At 36.3% G+C, this 14,866-nt stretch overlaps 1 protein-coding gene across 7 annotated transcripts in view; it reads right to left on the bottom strand.

The window, feature by feature from the left end:
* ABCC9 (ATP binding cassette subfamily C member 9) overlaps positions 1-14,866 on the bottom strand; it is a 75,295-nt gene that overhangs the window by 35,684 nt on the left and 24,745 nt on the right. For all 7 annotated transcript variants that reach the window (XM_031597148.2, XM_090146403.1, XM_090146427.1 and 4 more), the window contains 8 exons: positions 12,243-12,377; positions 10,778-10,940; positions 10,137-10,177; positions 8,992-9,134; positions 6,288-6,396; positions 5,154-5,264; positions 4,017-4,089; positions 2,853-2,958 (listed from right to left, as the gene is read on the bottom strand). In XM_031597148.2, the coding sequence (XP_031453008.2) occupies positions 2,853-2,958; positions 4,017-4,089; positions 5,154-5,264; positions 6,288-6,396; positions 8,992-9,134; positions 10,137-10,177; positions 10,778-10,940; positions 12,243-12,377 (881 nt within the window). The remainder of the gene's footprint in view (positions 1-2,852; positions 2,959-4,016; positions 4,090-5,153; positions 5,265-6,287; positions 6,397-8,991; positions 9,135-10,136; positions 10,178-10,777; positions 10,941-12,242; positions 12,378-14,866) is intronic.

Here is a 14,866-nt window from a genome sequence, read left to right as displayed (position 1 = left end):
TAGTAATCTTTGTTCAAATTTCTTTATTCCTCGAAGTATAGCTATCTATACTGACTTCACCTACTGCCATCTATGTGGCTAACAATTTATCTATCAATGGTTAATGCATTCCAGAGTTTTCTATGAGACATAGTTGTTGCAGTCTCTTGGTAGGCAGATGTACTTGGTTATCCTTCTAGGGGAATGCTGACTTTTCTTAATTTTCTTGAAGTCTTCCATAGCTAGCTTACAGAACAAGCCATTTGGGAAGATATATTTTCTTCAGTAACTCTTCAGGTTTCTATGTTTTTCATACACAGCAACCTGTTTGCACAGAAACCAGTTCAATAGACAGAAGATAACCTAAGTGAAAGGCCTTTCACTTTGCTACTCTTCCCTGTTTATCTGTCTGAGAATAGGGTTCTGACTCTGGCTTGATGTGCATGAGAAGAATACATGTCCCTGCATAGTCACCACATTCATTCCTTAGATCTGAAACAGGCATGGCTGAATCACCGAATCCAGATAACCTCATTCTTCAGTTTTTAAGAATTCTCTCTAGCTGATTGTTCACCAGGAAAACAAAAAGCCAATTCCTTGTCTAACATTTGTGTCTCATGGCAAAAGCTGAGGTCTGGCCTGTAAGGTTGGTTCTAGTTCATGATCTCGTGCACACTTTCTTTCTCCAAGACCGCAGAATGATGACGACTCGGGCAATAGGATGTACAGTTCTCACTGCAGCTAATCACAATGGCAACAAAGCATTCAAGCCTCATGATGGACTTTCACAATAATGTATTGCAGGATCACTCCAGTATTAACAGTGGCTGAAGTCTGATACATCATTACTATACTGTATTGTTACACCTGAATTCACCTAGACTGCACTTCCTACCTGGATCAATAGCTACATTATTCATGCATGTTGGATCACATGGAGAGGGATCTCAGGGAGCAAATAGGACCTTTACTATGATTTTGTAAAGTATAGTGTCCACTTACTCAGGTAAATAACTGATGTATTAATTTCCCTGTCAGGAAGTCTGAGATTATCAGCAAAAACCATGCTTGCATCAGCTATAACACAGTACCAAATTATAGTTTTCAATGAAAAAGATACTCGATAAGGCCTGAGATGTTTGCAAAAACTTGGTTTACTCATTTGGTTATGTGCAGACTGACATTTTAATCCTACCCTCTTGAACATTATGAAGCTTCAACATTATTTCATATTTTTTATGCAGTATCTTTCAAACATTGCTCTATTTTTTAATCTAAGATTTCATATCCTTCCATGGGAATTGATCTGAGTCTCTCAAACACGTATTAAAAAACAGTTGCAGGAATAATTCTTATGTACGCTCTTCTGATTTCTTTTTTTTTCTTAACCTACTCAGGAAAAAATCCACCTCATTGTGAGATCAGTGTTTCCATGATGTATCTCAAAGAAATTAACCATGGCAAGTCACATATTCTTTTTTCCATCAAAGCTGAAATTTGCATGTGACTGCACTGAAGTTAGTCTTGCCTTGGCTCCAACTATACCTACTACTCCAGTGAGATCATATGTTTAGAATAGCTGACAGTGAAATATGGCTAGAGAACAAGAAAATGGCATGCATGCTAACACAGGAAAGCAAAAATATCCAGCTTTCAACACTGCTGTAAGAAAAAAGATGATGACGCAGGTTACTTACTTCAATAAAGGGATGGGGCAAAAACATCGGTCTCTGTGACAAAATTCATTCTTTCAACTGAAAGAGCTATTTAGGAAGAGTTTGGTTTGGTAGATTCAAGGAAACAGAACTGATCTTTAAAACCAGAGAAAAAGTTTTGGGGTTACAACACATCTCTCCAATAACCTCTGTCTAGCCTATGGTGGAAAGGAGGTTGCTGTCTCACTTAGCTTCCATAGTTCTCATTCATTGAGTCTCAATCTATGTAGAACCAGAGGCCTGACTCCATCTACAATTCCCTCAACAACTTTTTCAGAATCTTAGCTCTTTAGTATTCAGCACCCTCAGTCTGCTGTCTGTGTGAGTACTGTGAAGAGTAGCACTGAATTAAACAGGTGAGGCTTGGGCAGATATCAGGAAGGGGAGACATGATTCCTCACATTTTATTATTTAATTCTTTTTTTTTCCTTCAGTGGTGAAGTAAGCCTTTCCCATATAGTACACCAAATAACACTTCTCAACTGAAGAAGCTCCAGCCTGTAATTTCCTCACTTATGTACAGTTGCAGCATAACAAAGGATTTAACAAACTAGGTAGGAATCCAAATCAGAGCATCAGTTTTCCTTTCACACTGGTTAACTCTACCATCCCTCCAATGCTTCTTGAAGAATCTCATCATTTGCACAACTTGAGTTGAAAATATTACATAAAGTGTTACTAGACAACAAACACTTCTGATGAAACACAACAGACATGAATTGCACCTTATTGTTCTTACTGCATGATTTTTTGCGACAAGATTTTCTTCACACATAATGACTACTGTAAATTAGAGCTGACTCCCATCACAGAAGGTGATTGGATAATATTCTGTTCTTTCTATGTAAAATATTCTTTCTATTCAGGACATCTGCTAGGGCTAGTACACTAGATATTAATTACCAGACTGGATTATTTCTCTTCCTAAAGCACCCTACTTTATCTGCTCTGACTTTGCTCTACCTGCCCTGAGCCATGAACAAAACAGCAATGAAAAGCATGAGTTTGCTGATGATGCTTTTCAGAAAAGATCTAGGTAATGCAAATAGGTATTTTCTTAACAAGCAGTTCTGAGACATGAAGTTTACATTTCTCACAGCAAAATACAACTTCTCCTTCTTTACTGAAAAGAACAGTTAGTAGTTATATGATACATACTTGCTCCAGTGAACTTTTCCCTCCAGTGTCTGCATCTCTCCTAATATAGCAAGGAGAAGTGAGGACTTGCCACAGCCAACTTGACCCACAATCATTGTCATCTGACCTATGATAATGATAAAAAAGATATTAAAAAAACCAACAACCATAAAACAGGAAAAAAAAAACATTCTTCTCAAGTCTACAAGACATAGCTAGATCCAATTCTACAGCACATGAGATTGTTAGCATCCTCTGTGTAACCTGGCAACATTGCATCTATTCATCTGTGATATATACTTCAATGGAAAGTACAAGGTACACACTAAGCTCCCAAAGGATGAGAATATTGTTTGGACATGTATAATCTGCAACTGAAAGATCCTCTATTTTTTCTCCTTTGCTGTACTATTCATTCTTCCTAGCACTGCTTTCCTATCTGCAGTTCCTTCCCACAGTGGCATTAAGAATTTTACAGCGTTCATCATCACATCACCAACATCACCAAAATAAAAAATAATATTTTTCACACTTGCTACGTAGGTCTTCCAAAACAAACCTGTAAATATGTGGAACTCCTAGCCGAAAAATGTTGTGGAGCCAGTAACCTTACCACGGGCAAACTGAACAACTTGAAAGATAAATTGATTAAAGACTCCTTGACAGATCATGGCATGAAGGTCAAGGAATGCACGGAGATGAAAACAGTTCTATACTGGGAAAATGTAATATTGAAGAAAGGCAGGAAAAGTATACTATATGACTGCTGTGTCCTTGTGCACTAACTTTTGCCTGCAAAATCCTGTACTAGATGGACTTGTGGTCTGAATGAATCTAGAATTCTTTTTTTTTTTTTTGACTATTTTATTCAAAATAATAATGAAATTTTCTGCAACTATTCTTTTAATATTTATTCTTAATGTTTGTGTTCTTTCTGATCTTATAAAGATAATATTAACAATATAATTATATGAAAAATATGTAATTTTTTTATTATTATTTAAAGCATTCTACATCAATGATAAAGTTCACACCCAATATAGTTTATAACTTTGTATAACTTTTGATTTTCTTTCTTTTTTTTTTCTTTTAAAAAGTGCTTTAGTGCTTTTACAAAGTTAAGAAATTGAATTAGTAGCATTCTGATGTTATGTATTTCATATTTAAGATGTGCTTTTATCCTACCTGTTGGGATTCTGATATTTATATTGGACAAGGTAGCTAAACCACTTCCCCATGAAAAGTATCCGTTGGTCACCTACAAAGAAATTATCACGTATTAGACATAGAAAAATATGAGAAGTGAAAAATAGAATGTGTAGTTTGGGTTTAAAATATTTACTATACACCATAGAGGTATGATGACGTATTCTCAAGCACATGCAAAAAATGCAAGGTAGGTGAGCAAAGACAGCCAAAATTAGAAATATAAGAAGCTATATACATATATATATATATTATATATATAATTAATATTGATATATATAATTAATATAATAATATAATATATATATAATATTATATATATATGTATATATATATATAAATAAATATATACAGTATGAAATGCAATGAGGTGGTATTCTTGAGTTCAACTTCGTTATGCTAGACACTTTCATTTTGTCAAGTAAAAGATTAAACACTAAAAATAACGATAATAGGATCTCACAGGTGACAGTCTAAATGCCATAGCTTATCAAGCAATGTGTCATTCTGCACACTGTGATACTATGGCCTATTCTGAATGGATTCCTAAAGTACTACTTGAACATTCTCAAGGTTTATGCTGGACACAGCAGCTATTTTTTTGTTGTTTTTTTTTTTTTTTTTTTTTTTGTGCATACCTCCTTTGGAGTTAACAGAGGCAAGAAGCATTATTTGCATAGAAAACAAGGACATGTATGGGGAAAAATTGTCCAAAATGACTTAAAATAATGTAATTATAAATTATGTGTCATAATAGATGACAGAAAATGATGTAACAGTTTTGATCTTGATTCCAGGAGTGAAATAGAAGCATAGGAAGGGAAACTCTAAACAATCTCTTAATTTCTGCACATGGGATTCTCTAGTTTTTGTTCCTTTAGACTCATGATGCCTGTTATTATATTGCCTGAAGCAATATAAAGAGTTGGTTGAAGAGAAGTCTTCTCACTTTATTTTTGTTTGAAGTGCTAATTTATTAGGGTTTTTTGGCTTGTTCTTGGATTGGACAATTTTCCTTTGGAAAAGCAGCAGCAATTGCACTCTCTCTGGTACTGTTGTAGGACTGAGCAGAAGAACCTGCTGTTTGTAAAGTATGTATTGGTGTTTTCAGACCACCTTGATTGCGATGTCATCGGTCTCCACAGGGCGTGTTTGCCTTCTTGATGACTGTTCATAGTTTTCAAGCTGATACCTTAAGGGCTGCCTCCTGTTGATGGCCTTGGTGTGCTACATAGTGAGGTGAAAGAAAAGAGGAAAGTTGGAATTTGCAAGAACGGATAGCATTTGGTTTCTTAGCAAAAAGAGAATCTGTTTCCATTTCTCCCACCACTCTTGGTCACAGAGAAGAAAATGCTTGTCAGTATCTGTCATGTACATACTGCAAAATTTTAAATATTTTTAACTGAAGCACAGGAATTGATCTTTTGATGTTTTCCCATCCATAACCATCTCACATTTCAGCTCTCTCAGCCTCTTCAAAGCACTAGGTAGGTCTGCCCTACCTGAGGTAGCTTCAAACAAAGCTATATCAGTAAAAGTGTAATGACATGTAGAGCTACCATCTTAGTTCTTGGTTGCTTTTGTCAAGTTCTAGTCACATTTCAAAGTACATCATTACATACAGTTTTAAACAGTTGAGTTAGCTAGCTTTAGAAAAACTTTGAAGTGTTTTCCCAAATTTTGTAGGTGTTTTTTTTTAATGCCTATAAATAAATTTTATTTATGTATTCAGGTTGGCTGGTTGGTTTCTGGCTAAAATGATTCCTCAAATTTTACTCAAATTGACTTGTGTTTAGCAAATCTAGAAACAGCATTATGGAATGAATTTCTATTCCATAAACTGTTGTTTTTTCAATCTCCAGTTCTGATTTTCCCAGGGCAAGAATTGTTCTTACTTAAAAATGTCCAATGTACCATGATTGTACTGACAACATACACTACAATACCCATAACCACATAAAATGCACCTGGAATAATTTTAAAAACCAAGAAAGCTGAATCTGATCCCCACATAAATGTGTTGATGTGTTTTGGTATTTTTATTAGTATTGGCACTTGAGTAGAGTTTCAATGTGTTTGAGGACTCTTCATGCCATAGAAACACAAATCCCCAAACAGAAGAGCAAAACTGGTCAATAACAGAGTCAAGCAAGAACCCCAAGCCCCTGACCACTATCAATAGGGCATTTGCCTCGTACTGGGATCTGTGGCCACTCTGTTTGGAATTCATTGTCAAAAAACAGAACTTACAAGTCCTGTGTGCTTCTTACAGGATTCATAAGCTACAGAATTGTCCCCACCTCTCCAGCTGTCATCTCCAATCTCATCACTGAGTAGAAACTCATTCAGCTTCTGTACACTTGAAAAAAAGCAAACAAAGGATGGTTAAATAAGCCCAAGATACTAAGGGTACATTTCCAGTTATCTGTAGCCCAGCCAGCAGGATACACCCAAAAGTATTCCAAGAAAAGTTTGCAGGATACATCCCTTTGCCTTTTGGACCATCTGTTACCCAAGTGAAAAATTATATATGTGGTAAAGGACACATGAAAATAATTAAACACTGTACGGGAGCTGGAAATGAAGAGGAGAGCTAAAGTCATGTGATTTCTGCTAGAGCTCTGTGGGAATTATTTCCATCTCAGCAGATTTCTCTCTGCTGTACTTCTTCCATGTCTACACACAGGACTGATATAAAGTAATTTACTTGCCTACATCCTCTGAAAATGCTAACGCAAAAGGTGCATCCTGAATACAACTTTGGCATAAACAGCGTTCTAACAGGACTGGATAATGCACAAAACTGCACAGCCATAGCCAGCCTCAGAGCAACACAGCAAGAGTTCTCTCTGTCTACTTCATAAAACTCTTTCATGGGAAATACAGCACACAGGTTCAATGCATTCTTCATCACAGAAGGACATGATTCTCGTCTGTCCCACTTTCTTTAAGTATGCCCTAAGTATAGAGCTCTATCATTCTGAGGAAGGGATCAATATAAGAAATCACCTGCCATGGTGAAATCATGTCACTTTGCAAAAACTAAAATCAAGGTGCAGGAGAAAGCAGGAGAATGTATGGCTTTTGATCGATGATTTGAATATGAATATGAAAATGGGAAAGCAGACCTGTTGCAAGGCCTGTATGTTTATTCTGCATGAAATTATCAATAGCTGTTTAAGCTATGGAGACTCATTCATTATTTCATCTTGCCAGTATAGCTGTACGTATCTTCTGTTTTGAAAAAGAAAACTTAGATGTCTAACTACTGTAATAGTATTTCAGTCTTTCATAATAATATCTGTGTCAAGCAAGAATTTCTCTTCAAGAAGAAAAGAAACCTCACTCCGATCATCAGCCTCACAACACAACAACCATTACTTTGTGTTTGAATGAGGACAGGTACTCACAAAGGCTTTCATGTTACTGGAACTACTCTTTTAAATGAAACGGAAATTTGGATCAAAATATTAGGGCTTAATCATAACACGAATGAGTGCATACTTATATATTTGATTGATGGTGGACATTCTTCATTCTTCACTTGGAGGATGTAATGCTCATGGGAGAAAGATTACAGGAAAGAAGTTTGTCAAAAGCTGGAGTTTATTTAGGCAAATATGGTATTAAATAATGTTCTGAGGGATGGCCAGCAGTGATAAGGAAAACGTCAGCACAATTTTGACATCAAGGCTATGCTAAATGTAGTGCAAAGATGTAGAGGCTAGTATGATTTATAAGGGAGAGCTGGTATTTTCCACTAGGCAGAAATCATTTTCAGCATAGGGAAAATCTCTCACATGATTCCCCCACTGCTTTGCTAAATAATGTTTGTTTATTTTTTTATTTAATGAGTGAATGTGGTGCTGGTAAATTACAGCTATGAAGCTTGAAGTCCCCTTGATTACTATTCCAAGGAAATGTTGGGAAGACTAGTATGATCTTCATGTCATGCCAGTGCTTGGCATCTGACACGTTACTGCTAATCAGGTGTCAGACTCTGCCTCTTGGGACAGCGTGGCAGTGTCTACATAAATGCCCCATAACCATGACTATTTCACAGACCTCTGATGCAATAAATGAAGGTCTGAAATTTGTCTTACTACCAATATGGTCCCTTGAGATTAAGTGGTCTATAACCTAGAAGCTGTTTTGTCAAGTTATTTGCAGAAGCAAATGCCTGGCACATACATGCTTCTGATGAAGCAACACATTTTATGAGTTCTTTTTTCTTTTTTTGAAATCTTTTCCACTTTGTGCCAGATTCTTCGCTGTCCTGCCATACAGATCTCTTGCACTCAGGGAATAAACTCCCAAATGTCTGCCTTGCCATCCTTCCTCTCCTGCACCTCTCTACTGCCATTCAGGAGAAAACAGAATTTCCTTTATAAGAAAAAGAACTGTAGTGCTGTTTCTCTTGTGTACTTAGTCCTTCAGCACCCAGTGTTCCTCCAACCACCTTCCTCTCAAAGAGAATCCATGCTACTGCTAGACAGTGAGAGGTGTGTCAATACTGAATTCTCACTCAAAGCACCATGCGCTTGTGGGGAGGTCAACTTTAGCTCTTCCTTGCACCAACAGGGCAAATCTTGTGGGATAGCTCTGATCAGTCTCTCTCATCTTCTTCTGTGTTGGCTATAGCCCATACAAGAACTATGTGAGAAGGGAAGCATCTTCATCCCAAGAGGGAACAGTGTGGCTCTGAATCTAGACCTCCAAATCTGGGGGATTATAAAAGGAACAGAACATTTAGTTGTCTCTGTATCAAGCAATGAAGAGAAACTGTTATTGTTTTCTCTCAGGTATTGTCAATGGTCATTGTGAGTCTCACCTTTAAACTCCCTTCCAGGTGAGCAAGTAGAAAAAACCTTTTCTGTAACACCTTCCTTGTATTACTGAATGTAGATATTCGGGAGCTGGAAAAACCATTATAGATTAAGCTGGGACCACTTACCTTATGATAGCCTTGACTGCAAAACGAACCACAGTGGAAAGCAGAAACAATGGTGTGACCAGGATATGGAACAACGACAGTGAGGCAAAGGCCTGGGCAGGCTGCAGAGGCTTGTCATTGATGTATGCATAAGTCACAAAGGTCTGTCATGTCAGAAGAAACAGGAAATTATGTATAAAGACTCTCGAATAAGACGGGTAAAGAAAGCAAGGAAATGTTTTGCTTAAAAAGGCCAGTAACTTTAGGCATATCTCTGACATAATTCCAGAAAATTGAAGGGAAAAGTGACTCCTGTTACAATAAAAAAAAATTCAGAAAGTTTGCCAGTGATTTCAAGTGACTCAGACGTTTACAGATGAAAAAAAAATCTCATAAAAAATTGAAGCATTCAGCTTTGTGAAGTCAAACCATTAAGTACTGTGAAGTTTTGTAACTGATTTCAGTGTTTTGAGGAAGCATACAATGCTGACAAATCAGTAGAAATGTACTAAATGTTGTGCTTTTTTCCCCACAGATGCAGCACCATAGATATATTTCACACAATCTTGGTAAATATCGCCAGCACAATCTGAGGAATGCCCTCAGAATTTGGTTTATGAAGAATTCTCACTGACCAGCAGGCGGTACATCCTCCAGTTCATTAGATTGAGATTTAAACCTGGCCAGAGTACAATTAAAAATTTATTTCATCTTAAACTCCATGGTATGTTTTTGTGAATACTGAAATGGTGGCTTACAATACACTTTGTAACAGGAATGATTTTTACTGTTAGACAGCAGGAAAGTAAAGCCACTTAAAACTCTTCAAAATGAGAGCTTCTAAAAATAGGTTTTCTTTCAAATTGATATGATTGTGTTGAGTTGGTCTTTTTTTTTTTTTTTCCTGTCAATTAAAGCTTATATTTCCATTAGTCTTTAGTTAGTTAGTTAATGAACCCAAATCCCAACTGATGAAATACTAGTACTTTGGAATGGGCATTTCTAATATAATGCTACCCTCCAGCAAGTGGGTGCACTCATCTGCTGGTTTTATTAACAGTAACAATGGTCCTGCACTGACAGGAGTGTCTTTTTTTTTGTTTTGTTTCCAATCATCTCTTTTTCCCTCCCCCTTTTTAAAGAAAAGTGAAAAGAAAAATTCTTACTGCAAGAACAGCTGCTATTGGTATGGCTGCATTCATAAAAACTAGGAATAGAAAAAAAATAAGCATCAGGTTACATGGCATATATAAAATGGCCTTACAATTAGTTATATGATATAAGAAAAATCTGTCTATTTCCAATTCAAATACTTCAATCCAAAAAGGAAAATCCTTCTGCAGGAAGAAATTGCCTTCCATTACAGAGAGAAATCTTTAACACACAAATGAACAAGCCAAATAATTATTTCCTTTGTATACTTCAGTGCATTAGGATAAAAAGTTTTATGTGCGTAATTGTTATGCCACAAAACTAAATCACCTATCAGCTCTTCCTCAGTACAAGAAATACAATTTCTATCAGACAATTATTTATCTTTGCTAATCTGTAATCTGCTAATCTGTAATCTGAGCTTCTGATTTTATTACAACTTGTAATGTCATAATTATAGTGACAAAAAACTTTCTAAAAAAATCAACAACATATATTGTCGAGTTTCTATGCTACATATTTATCATATATTTTGTTTCAAGTATGTTCCACATACCAAAAATGTCATAGGCACAGATGTGTCTTGCTCTAGCTGAAGTCGGAAGGAATGTTGACATGGAGAATCCATTTCTGAAAGCTAAAAACAGTTACTTACTGGAAAGAGATGTATGAAGTGCAAACGTTTTGAGACTGGTGAGTTCCTTCATTCTTGTTTCCTCCACACTTTTACAAAATATGTGCTCCCAGGCGTACAGCTTTAATAATTTAATGCCTTTTAGTATTTCATTGGTTTTCTTTAATCTCTCTGTAGAATAGTCCTTCATTTCAAATGAAAACAAGGATAAGTAATCAATAATGGTTTGTAGTTTTAATGAGAATGCTTTTTTCCATTTAATCTGTTGTAAAGTTCATTAAAGATATATATATATATATTTTGTTTATGAATTTGCACAGGCTTTCAGTTGTCACACTGAGTAAAATAACATGCAATTTCAGGCTCTTTGGAGATATTAAAATACCTACAATAGAGGGGAAATTATATGACTCTATTCAAAGAAGAGAAATAAAATAAAATATCTGAACCCCTCAGACAGAAGTTGAAACTCAGGAAGATAGAATAGTAGGCTGATGATATTCATAAGAATACATAAACGTGTAATTGCTGATAGAAGATTCATTTTGGGATTCATACAGAATGGTCATGAAAGTAGGTGAGATGTTTATTCATATATTTATCTAATATAGCTAATTGCCCCTCTCCAGAAAACAGTGCTCATATGTTTTGGTAAAATCATAATCCAAATTTTTTTGTGAGTCAGAAATCAGAAAAAAAAAAAACCAAAAAGAAAGATTGAGACAATTTCTGAAAGAGTATAGAAGATAGATCTATCTTGGTATAAACTGTTGTAGCTCAACAGAATTGAAGTGTACTGAAAAGTAAGTCTACTTGCCTGTAATTTGCTTACTGAATATTAAGATAACAAAGATCGTTACATATTTGAAGACTCACATATCAAAGGTTGATCAAAAAAGTTCAGAGGCGGTGAGAATTAGGTTAAACATTGGACAAAGCATTAGAAAACATTTGTAATTGGTGACATAGGCAAGAAGATGAAAAGTGTATAATAGATACTAATCAAACGATGTCATCTGAGTTTTAGAGAATGCAAAAGCTTGGAGTGAGAGTGCACAGTCTGTAGCCATTTCAGAGGAGGATTGTACACATTCTTTAATAATGTGCTCCCATAATTTATCTGTCATTTGTACTATTTGGTAACATCCCATGACATACAACATTTTAATTCAGGAATAATATCCTTTCATGGAATTGAATTCAGACAAATCCGTGCTATTTGGGTGAAAATAGTCTCTGCAGAGAAGGCAGGTCAAGGCCCACATACTTTTTCGAATTCTTATCTGACAAACACTGAGGTACTTTTCTGAGGCAGGAAGGGCTGCTGAGCCATGCACAGGGAAAGAGAAAGGGAAGATTGTTGGAATTTAGTGATGGCTTGCCTAATCTTCTGCAGTGAATGGTTACTAGCAACAAGGGCAGAATCCAAAACTGATTCCCTGTTCTCCTTTCCACATCAGAAGAACCACGAAAATAAATTACTCACCAGTGTGCTCTTCTGAGCCTCAGCCAACTTTGTAGCTATGAAGTACTGTATTGGAGCTAGCAGTACAATTACAGCAGCACCAACCAAAGCACTCATTCCAAGCAAATTATAAAGTAGGATTACGCCCATTATTATCTATGGAGAAAAAAAGAAGCATAGAAAAAAATGTACATTTCAAAACACCAGAATGATAGCAAATATTATATATGCATATATTTGTTCTTCTAATAAAAAAGCTAAAAGATTCACAGGAATCAAGTGAGAATTTATTTTAGGAGCTCACATTTAGAAAGTGAAATTAACATCAAATTTTAGAAAGAAAATTAACATAGACATATTTATTTTTGAACATGAACTGCATGTTTTGTTTTAGTACCTGTCAGTCCTAATTCTGGACAATATTTCCACAGAACTGAAGCAGCATCAAAATGGTTGGTTCTTGCCCCAGGGCATTTGACAGAACCACTGGCCTCAAGTCTTATTTACACTAGATCTCCTTACATCACTCTGGAAGCATTCAAAGGTCTTGAAACTCATGAATCACTTTTGCCTTCTGTCCTCTGGGTCCTCTTCAATTGGAGACAGAGGCATGTCTGAGACAGGCACCAAAGCACAAAGCTGCACAAATGTGCAGGGAGTGACACAAACCTGAGCTTCTACTTCAATACTACATAGCCCTGTAGTACCAAGATGCTGGCTGAGCTCTACAAAGAAGATAGGAACACTTTCCACAAAGGTTTACTTGGTAATGATATTGATGCAATTACTGTGATTCTGGTGCCAGAGTTAACACAAGTTCTACAGCATTAAGTATTTTTATATAAAGCTCTACTTCAAGGTACAGAGATATCCTCAGTGATAACAGGACATTCGGAACTATTTCCCTACTTTGAGTCAGATCTCTCTTTAAATCTGTATTCTTAGACAGTATCAGAAATAATTATCAGTGGAGTTTGACATTTTGAAAGCATTATTTAGCTTTTCAGGCATCTGCAACATAAGCTAACGCACCTACATACCTTTTTCTTAGCACAACAGTACAAGGTTACAGGTCATTTCTACTTGGGCTTAACTCTTAAGCTCTTACTGTGGACTTCATCCTGCAATGTGTTGCTGTCCTTGACAGCAGGCCATACATTGGTAGATGCACAATATATTTCCTAAGGTTAACCAGTCCTCAGCAGTCTATGGCCAGTTACGCTACATTAATCATGTTGTGCAGATGCAAGTTTGGTATTTGCTATAACCCGTTCTTCCTGAGGAGGGGACAGATTTGACAGTAGCTGTTTCTTGGGACATTCCTTGAAGCTTATTTCCTTTGCATAAGGCAAGACAGGATAGTCCTATCATTTTTTAATTTTTTTTTTAAGAGCAGTATGGTTCTAATCCAGCCCTTATTTACCGAGGGTTATTTGCTTATCTTCTTTTTTTTCTTTTTTTTTTTTCCAAAGAGCAGATAGTTGAGCTCATCAGGCAGAAAGACATCTTACCACAAAAACAGTGTCACTGACATCAGCTTTACAATACTCTGAGAAGGAAATAGTAGCAATTTTCCTTCCATTTCTACTGTTGAAGCAGAGCTGTAAAATAATCATTACCATTAATAGAGCTTAAGTGCAGGAGCCCTGTATAGCCCAGGCCACAGATGCTCACTAAATTACTCATTAGGCACAAATTCATGGGTGAAGCTATGCTCATTCTTGAACAAAGCTGTGGTCAAGCTGTCCATGTGCTCATTGTCTTCTAATTCCCTGGGGCTGAACTACAGGAACCAGTAAAATCAACAGAAACTTCCTCAAAAAAAAACCTGTTAGAGTACTGGTGAGGAATGCCATTACAATTCTTCAGCAGCTGAGACAGAAACTGTTCATTAAAAAAACAGTAAATGGTAAATTTAGGCTATGTATACTTAATTATTCACTAGTTACAGGAAACAGACCACCTGTTCATTTAGAAACACTCCAGTGTTATCAGCAACGCTTCCAAATAAACCTGAATAAACCAAATAAGCCCTCTTATTATTGACTTATGACTTAAAATAGAATCCTCTGTATTATTTCTAACTTCTGTTACTACGCAAACTTCTTTTGTCTTTTTCTCCATTAATTATTTTTATCGCCTAAACCTTACCCTATCCTAAAGCATACACATAAAAGCAATATGTGTTTCCATTAGTAGTAGTCATATTGCTGACTATTACAGCAGCTTATTAGAACAGTTCCAGGAGTTTCAGCAAGAAGTGTGGCTTCTACCCCTTTTTTAACTTGTTTGCTGTTGGTGAGGTCAAATGTAGGTTAGAACCATTCCATTTCCACCAGAAACTGAACTTCTGGAGTTGCTAGAGGGTTCAAGCACTGTGGAAAATAAGTATGGCTCAGGTCCTCAAGTTATTTAGCCATTTCTGAATAGTTCCTTTAGGTTAATAATTTTTACCTTGCCTTCTCACACATCTGCTTTTCCCTCTTTCCCTGCCTTGCTAAGGGCTGGATGTTTGCAGTAACTAAGCTTGTTTAGATCAGAGCTCCTCTGAGCATTTCGTTCGGCCCAACAGTCCTGCCATCAGTCAACAGAGCAGAATTCAATTGCTTTTTATTCCTACCACTAAGCACAGCTACAAGTAGGCA

The sequence above is a fragment of the Phasianus colchicus genome, chromosome 1 (genome assembly GCF_987193195.1).
Source record: "Phasianus colchicus chromosome 1, bPhaCol1.hap1.1, whole genome shotgun sequence".
In the NCBI taxonomy this organism is placed as follows: domain Eukaryota; kingdom Metazoa; phylum Chordata; class Aves; order Galliformes; family Phasianidae; genus Phasianus; species Phasianus colchicus.
Note: the sequence above shows the minus strand (reverse complement) of the source record. Positions and strands in the feature narration are given on the sequence as shown.